Here is an 8,591-nt window from a genome sequence, read left to right as displayed (position 1 = left end):
AGACCCGGAAGTACTCGTCGCCTGAGAGGCGTTCTGGTTAGGAAGGCGAGGTTAGAGGTCGCGGGTGCAGAAGGCGTTCCTGCCGCTGGCCTAGTCGCTATGTAGCGGAGGGGTAGGCACCCTCCGCCACGTTCTGGAAGGTTCTTGGGCTCGACTAGGGCAGTAGCCCCAGGATTTCTAGTCCCCGGCTTCGGGTCCTTGCCGGCTGAGCGGAGCCGCCGCCGCCATGTTTGGCTGCTTGGTGGCGGGGAGGCTGGTGAGGATGGGGCCGGGTGGTCTCGGGGAGGGGGCAGGATGCCGAGGGCGAGGCCCCGGGAAGGGGAGGGTGCGTCGGTGCGCGGGATGCGGGGAAACCCCCTCACCTCTAGTTGACTGCTGAGAGTGTGAGGGTGGGCAGTGGGACGCTGGGATGTTCGCTCTCCTTTCCCCACAGCTCTTTTCAGAGTAGCAGTCACACCATTAGCTGCCATTTATCGAGTGTGCATTATCCTAGGCAATGCACGCCTTTTGTCTGTTCCTAGTCATCTCAGCCATCTATGTAGCGCTTATTTGGCACTGCACACTTGACCGTAACTCGTGAGATGGTGGTTCTCATTCTCATTTTGCAGTTGAGGAACTAAAGCTCAGTTGGTAGTATAAATACTCGCCTGAGCTCATAAAGTGAGTTCGAGGTAAATGTGGTGTTTGAATCTAGTCTGTAGCGTCCTGTTTGTCGAAGATGAAGGTACTCGGGCAAAGTATAACTGCTGGGTCCTTTTGGAAGGACCCTGATAAAAATATGCTTAACGTAATTGGAAATGGGCTGATAGAAACGCCTGAAACTTAAAGCGTGAGCGATATCTGTGATGACCCCAGAAGGAGGTGAGCAGTGAATTTCCTTATTGGTAAAAAGAGATTACCTTCCTTGATGAATTGTTAGGTAAATGAGTTAAGTACCTGGGATTGTTCGAAGAATCTGGAGGGTGAATCTTGCTTGCCTCCGTAGAAGCCACTCAGAAATACATTTCAGACCTGATTCCTTTCACCTAGAATTCTTTCTCTTTATTTTTTTCTCCCTCCTTTATTAAATGTTGCAGCCCCTTTGCTGAATTTTTTCATCAATTTTTGATAATGTAGTGTGTACACAGTTCTAAGGAACCACAGAGATAAATTGGAGATGGCTATCCTCAGAAGATTTATTGTCTGTCCCTTGAATGACTGGGAGGCCCCTTTTGGTGATGGTGGTAATTGATAATACTGGTGGGATAACTTTGTATTGCTTCTGCTCCGGATAGGAAGAATGAAAGGACCAGCCTGGGATTGAGTGTGGGACGAATTTCGTTAACGAACAACATTTAAAATGTGTGTGTTTTTCTAAAGAATAGAAAGGCCCTATGGAATCCGTGTTGTCTACTAATTTGGAAGGAATTTAGTTATAGCAGTGCCTGTGTCTATTTACCTAACACCTAACCTACATAATGGATATACAGTAGGGGTTCCTTCATGACAAGATTTTCTTTGACGGTGTTTGACTTTTTAATTCTGGAGTATTTGAACATGTTAACCAAATGAAGGGCAAATAGACCTAGCGATGCCTCAACGTTTAACTACATTATTCTTTGACTAGAAAAATTCACCAAATCTAAAGTTATGGACTCAGTAAGATGTACCCTTTTTCCTAAGGTCGAGGATTAGGGTGTCATAATACAGATTAACAAAATGTCTGGTGCCTTTGACAGAGTTGACATTTAAGAAATATTTATTTTACCTGATGATTATTTCAAGACTTGTAGATACCATGATTTTATGTGCCTTTTAAGATTATGCATGCCAAAAACTGGTAAAATTGAATTTAATACTAATAGGCATTTTGGTTTATATTTATGTTCTTCCTTCCTTTGTTTTATTCTCTGTATTTAAACTGGAGGGTTTAATAATTTGGGGGTTACAAATATTTTTCAGTGAGTAGGCAAAATGACAAATAATGAATCTGCAAATAATGAGGATTGACTGTAATAACTTCTGAACTGCTTACCCATTTTAATTACCCGAGGTTCTTTACCTTCAAACTAGAAGATAAAGCTTTGGTGGCATGGTGTTTTGAACAACCTTTCATTTTTATAACATTCTGAAACTGTAGTGATTTATTTATGTAAGTAAAATCCTTTCAGGGCACTTCTGAAATAACTTAGTTATGTTTTTGAAAGATTACATTCATTAAGTCATTTTAAGGCTAAATGTATATTTTTAGATTTTTCTATTAAAATAAGCACTCTTTTTGGTGTATTTGGTAATTCCATAATTAGAGTATCAGACTGATCCAATGTTATACTTGATATAATGACTATAATTGACTATATTTGGTAACAGAGCTTACAGCAATACTAAAAGGGCTATAGAAACTTACCAAACCATTTCACTAAGGCGAGTTTCTTATATTCTAGGTGCAAACAGCTGCACAGCAAGTGGCAGAGGATAAGTTTGTTTTTGACTTGCCTGATTATGAAAATATCAACCATGTTGTGGTTTTTATGCTGGGAACAGTCCCATTTCCTGAGGGAATGGGAGGATCTGTCTACTTTTCCTATCCTGATTCAAATGGAATGCCAGTATGGCAACTCCTAGGATTTGTCACAAATGGGAAACCAAGTGCCATCTTCAAAATTTCAGGTCTTAAATCTGGTAAGAATAATATATTAAAACAGTTTCATAATTAAACTTTTTTCTTAAATAGCATAACACAGAATGTGGCTTTTTTACTTTTCATTATATTTTTCTGATTGCTGAAGTAATATGTAACATTATTCAAAAAAAAAAAAAAATCAGGGACTTCCCTGGCAGTCCAGTAGTTAAGACTCCATGCTTCCACTGCAGAGGGCACAGGTTCCATCCCTGGTCAGGGAACTAAGATCCTGCATGCTGTGAGCATGGCACGGCCGGAAAAAAAAAAATCAAATGGTACTGACACATTTGAAAAATGGTAAGTGAAGAGACTTTACACTTACACTCCCATCCATCCTCTGCCTCTGGAGAGAACCACTCACTGTGGTTTTCTTTGTATGCTATATACCTTTGTAAAGGGATTTTTCTGAATTAGTGGGTGTTTTAATAAAAATGAGAGGAATCTTCTCATAATTTGTAATATGCACATCAGTGTTTAAATAAACAGATAAACCAAGGAGACTTTTATAGGAAATACAATGAGAGTCCTTTTTTTCTACGAAGATCTTTTGAGCTCTTAGATTTGATTACCCCTTCAGTGTTCTTCTGTTTGTTGTATTGACATTGCAGGTGTTATATCTTACAGGGACAGTCCTTGCTTTGATGCTTGAGGTATTTTGTTTAGAAATTGAGAATGATACTAGGTAGCATTTACTCCCATTGAATATCTGGTTCCTTTGAAAGTCTAGATAAAAGCAGACATGAAAAGTCTTAGATTATAAATATGTGTTCTCCTGGAAATAGTCTGTAAAGTCCAAGGCAAAGTTATATTTAGGTAACATGTTTATATATTTAACAAACATTTTGGTATCTACTATAATGATTAAGTTCTTGCCTGAGATCACTCATATTCTTACAAAGGAAGATAGTTCTATGGACCAATATTTAGAAGGGTGAAAAGTAATTGCGGATGTTTGTACAAAGTGCTGAGAGAGACTAAGTAAGGGACAATTAACTCTTAAGTAGGTTGGGGAAATTTTCTGGGAGATGATATTGGACCTTTTGAGAAGATAAGTAGGAGTTTGTCAGGCCTGTGAGAGGCCTATTGGGCAGTCTTTTCTAGGTAGAGGTAATATGGGTATAATGATTAAAGTTTGAAATCGTGGTATGCTCAGAACGGCACAAGGTATGGTGTATAAGATAGGCAGGCACGTATCATGAAAAGCTGAAAAGCTTATGTATCACACTGACTCATTTGAATTTAATAGGCTAGCAATTTTTAACATGCTTAAATCACAGACCTATTTGATAGTGTCATAAAAAGTATGTGTAATATAATATAAACATAATGTAAATACTAAAAAATTTGCATGTACTCTGAAGCCCATCCATGTGTCCCTCCCCATAAAGAACTGTCCCTGTATGTATAGAGGAGCCAGTGAACAATTTCACGTAAGGGAATGATATGATCAAATTTAATTTTTGTCCTGAGGACTGTGAAGAATGAACTGGAGCAGTTCTGGCCAGATGATGAACTGTTAGCTGCTGTTATTTATGTAGTTGGAATTCTACAAGAAGAAATGGGAAAGAGTAATATTTAAAGCTAAAAATTGTTGAGATTGATGATAAATACTAATCTCTAGATTTAAGAACCAGGACAGATTCTTACAGTCCTTCTCAGTGGGGGTTCCCTGAGTTAATTATCCCTAATCCCTAAGGCAGTGGTTCTTAAAGCCAGAGTCCCTGACCAGCAGCATCAGCATTACCTGGAAACTTGTTAGAAATGCAAATTTGTGGTAGGACCCCAGACCTACTGAATCAGAAAACTTGAATGGAATCCAAGTATTTAAATAGGTTCCCTAGGTGTTTTTGTTGCCTTCTGAAGTTTGAGAATCATTGTCCTAGGGCATCCACCGTATGTAATGAATTAATACTTGTACATATAGCATAGTATTAGTTCTGAATAGTTTTTGGGAGAATTAAGAAAACAGTCATTATCAAATCACTTTTTCTCTTTTCTGTAGCTGCGCCTAAATAGAAAAAATAAGTAGAAAAAAAATGTGGACAACTCAATACACTTTAATGAAGTTAAATATAAAGAGAAAGTAATAAAGACACCAGAGAGGGAAGACAAGTCATTAATAACTGAACAGCAATGAGTCAGTTTAGCATATTTATCAACAGCATGAATAGAGATCAAAAGTCAATAGATGAGTATCTTCAAAGTGCCAAGGAAAAATAAGATAACCCTCAAAGCTATCATTGTAAAGTGAAGGAGAAATAAATGTGTTTTCATGTGGAGATGTAGAGTTTACTACTAATAGCCCATTACTGAAAGAACTACTGAAGGTAGTTGTACTTTAATAGGAAGGAACTGAATCCCTGAATGTAGAAGGGTATGCCAGATTCAAAGTTAGCAAAGAAATTGGTAAACATATAGACAAATCAGGACAACCTGATTACATAAAACAATACAACAAATAAATGCTCAAGAATTAAATACTGTACTGGAAAACAGTGCATATGACAGGAGGGGTAGTGATCTGAGTAAGCTTTCTGAGGTCCTGTGGTTTAGAAAGAGTAATAAAATTGATTCTACTTTCAAGTAATCCTGTTAAAATTTTAAGGAAAACTTAAAAAAAAGAAAGAAAAAGACGGAAAAATACATGGTATGTGAAAAACAAAATGAGATGGTAGAAATAATTTCACATATATCAGTTATCAAAATAAATCTAAACCGACTAAACTTACCAGAGAAAGCATGGAGACTCCAGGATGGGATTTTGTTTTTTAAAGGCAGCAAACTAATAATTATAGTGATGTTTATCAGTAACATGTCTAACACAAGGAACTCCCCAAAAAGCTGTCATAGGTGTGTTTTAGAAAAATGGGACTAAGGCAAAAGCATTATCAAGGATTAAGAGGTTCATTCACTAGGAATGAAATAATTCACTAGGAAGACTTAAATATTTCTCGGAAAAAGTGAATGTCATGAATTTGTGTGTATATAAAACATAACTTCAAATATATAAAAAAATGACTTTACAATGATAAGTGGACAACCTTACAATCAATATTTTTTTTTTTTTTGCGATATGCGGGCCTCTCACTGTTGTGGCCTCTCCTGTTGCGGAGCACAGGCTCCGGATGCGCAGGCTCAGCGGCCATGGCTCACGGGCCTAGCCGCTCCGCGGCATGTAGGATCCTCCCGGACCAGGGCACGAACCCGTGTCCTCTGCATCGGCAGGCGGACTCTCAACCACTGCACCACCAGGGAAGCCCACAGTTAATATTTTAATATACCTCTTGATAATTAATACATCAAGTAAATAAAATACTAGTAAAGAAGGAAAATTTGAATAAAGAATTAACAAGCTTGAGCTAATGGACACTGTAGAACCCTGAAACTAATAATTAGATCATACACACTTTTTAAGTACACAGAACATTTATGAAATTTGACCACATGCCAAGTCATGAAGCAAGCTGTAGCAAATGGAAGATTATCAGTATGCAACCCACAATGCAGTGTAATTACAAATCAAAAGATAAAACATTGCCATGTTTAGAAATTCAAAAATATTTTAACTAATGGTTCATAGAAGAAATGACTGTGGAAATTAAACTTCCACAGAAACCAAAGCAAAATAAAACATCACATATCAAACCTTTTGAATGCAGGTAAGGTAGTACTAAAGAGATTAACTCTTAGCCTTAAATGTGTGTATATGAAAAGAGATTGAAATGAGTGGGTTAAGTATTGAACATAGCAATGCAAAGAGAGTAGATGAAAAATGGTAATGCTAAGAATAGAAATTAGTGACAAAGCAAAGAAATGATAGAGGGCCTTAATGAAATAAAAATTTGATTCTTTGAAAAGACTAATAAAATGATGAGCTATTGAAAAGATATATTTAGGAAAAAGAGAAGACAATGTTATTGAAAATGTGAAAATGGAGACATGACTATAACTGTAGTAGAGACTAAGTAAAATTTACAAGAAGTTTTATGCCAATACATTTGAGAACAACAAAGGAACTGATGAAATTGGCTATTTTCTGGAAAAATATACTAAAGAAAACTGACTCCCTGGTGGCGCAGTGGTTGAGAGTCCGCCTGCTGATGCAGGGGACACGGGTTCGTGCCACGGTCCGGGAAGATCCCACATGCAGCGGAGCGGCTGGGCCCGTGAGTCATGGCCGCTGAGCCTGCGCATCCGGAGCCTGTGCTCCGCAACAGGAGAGGCCACAACAGTGAGAGGCCCACGTACCGCAAAAAAAATAAAAATAAAAAAAAATAAATTTAAATCATGAATAGATACAATATCAATAAAGAAATTAAAATGAGTAATTAAAAATATACCTCTCCCGATGTGAATGGACCTAGAGTCTGTCATATAGAGTGAGGTAAGCTGGAAAGAGAAAAACAAATATATATTAATGCATATATGTGGAATCTAGAAAAACGGTACAGATGAAACTATTTGTAGGGCAGGAATAGAGATGTAGACGTAGAGAACGGACATGTGGACACAGTGGGGGAAGGGGAGAGTGGGACGAATTGGGAGACTAGGTTTGACATAAATACACTACCATGTGTAAAATAGATAGCTAGTGGGAACCTGCTGTATAGCACAGGGAGCTCAGCGTGTGCTCTGTGATGACCTAGATGGGTGGGATTGGGGGTCTTGGGAGGGAGATCCAAGAGGGAGGGGATATACATATACATATAGCTGATTCACTTCATTGTACAGCAGAAACAAACACAACATTGTAAAGCAGTTTTACTCGAATTAAAAAAAAAAAAAAACCTCTCCCTTTCACATACAACTATTAGACCCAGATGGTTTACAAATTTCCACTATACCTTTATGAAACAGATTGTTCATATCTCATATAAAGTGTCAGAGAATAGGGAAAGAGGCAGAGTTACCCTAAGTTTAGATTTTGAAGCTAATATAACCTTATCAAAAAGGACAAGGACAATATGAAAGAGGAAATTTGGCCTAAGCTAGTTTTATTTATTTTGGATTTTTATATCTTTGTACATATACAAGTTAAAAAGTGAATTTAATAAGATATCTTTATTTTTAAAAACTTCATTATAGAAAATTCAAGATGTACAAAAGCAGACCAAATGGAATATTGAACCCTTCTCTAGTCATCACGCAGCTTCAAAAATGACCAACTCATAACTGAATCACTTTGTTGTACACCTGAACACTTAAAAACAAATAATTTCTTAATATCGGATTGAACATTTAATCAGTGTTCAGATTTCCAGTGGTCTCAGAAGTCTTAATGTTTATATATTTTAAAGTTTTAAAATATTTTCAGTCAGCACCTGAATAGTAAAGTCCCTACATTGCAATTAATTGGTTGATAGATCTCTCAAGTATCTTTTATAAAAATCAAAGATTTAATGTATTCTGTCTGTATTTCCAGTAAATTATCTGGATTTAGAGGTTTGATCAGATTTCATTCGAATGCATTTTAAAAATTTTTTGGCAAGTTTATTATAGGCAATGGTGTGTTCTTTGATCAGGAAGTGAATTTTATATATATGTATACACACACACATATAGTTATCTCTTTGGGAAATTAGCAGCCATTTATATGCAATGCTTAGATTCGCTAATTCAAAATGATAATATTCTAATTGTCATTTATTAGCTGTAAAGAGACATTTGCTATGGGTAGCGTCATTATAAGGCAGGATAAATGCTTGATTGTTAATATATCAGTGTTCAAAAAAATGAGTTGATACTCTAACGTACTCTGGAAGTAATAAGGTTTTTTTTAAAGAATTATATCATTGATGTGTGTGTGTTTATTTATATTTGACGTGTTCTAACCATTTGTGTATCATCAGAATCCATTGGACCTAATTTTAATTTTTCAGTTTCTCTTTTAGGCAGATATTGGTATTTCATGACTTTTGTTCTTTCTAAA

The 8,591-nt window shown here is 36.8% G+C and overlaps 1 protein-coding gene across 3 annotated transcripts in view; it reads left to right on the top strand.

The window, feature by feature from the left end:
- The window catches only part of HIKESHI (heat shock protein nuclear import factor hikeshi), a 32,278-nt gene continuing 23,687 nt past the window's right edge, over positions 1-8,591 (top strand). Inside the window, exons 1-2 of one of the 3 annotated variants that reach the window (XM_024763603.1) lie at positions 1-256; positions 2,424-2,661. In XM_024763603.1, coding sequence (XP_024619371.1) covers positions 227-256; positions 2,424-2,661 — 268 coding nt within the window. In that variant the 5' untranslated portion in view covers positions 1-226. Of the gene's footprint in view, positions 257-381; positions 862-2,423; positions 2,662-8,591 lie in introns of those variants that run through there. The other 2 variants (XM_024763605.1, XM_024763604.1) reach the window with 2 other exon arrangements.

This window comes from Neophocaena asiaeorientalis, unplaced genomic scaffold (genome assembly GCF_003031525.2).
Source record: "Neophocaena asiaeorientalis asiaeorientalis breed wild unplaced genomic scaffold, Neophocaena_asiaeorientalis_V1.1 scaffold946, whole genome shotgun sequence".
In the NCBI taxonomy this organism is placed as follows: domain Eukaryota; kingdom Metazoa; phylum Chordata; class Mammalia; order Artiodactyla; family Phocoenidae; genus Neophocaena; species Neophocaena asiaeorientalis.
The sequence above is the reverse complement of the archived record's forward strand: the minus strand, read 5'-3'. Positions and strand labels throughout refer to the sequence as shown.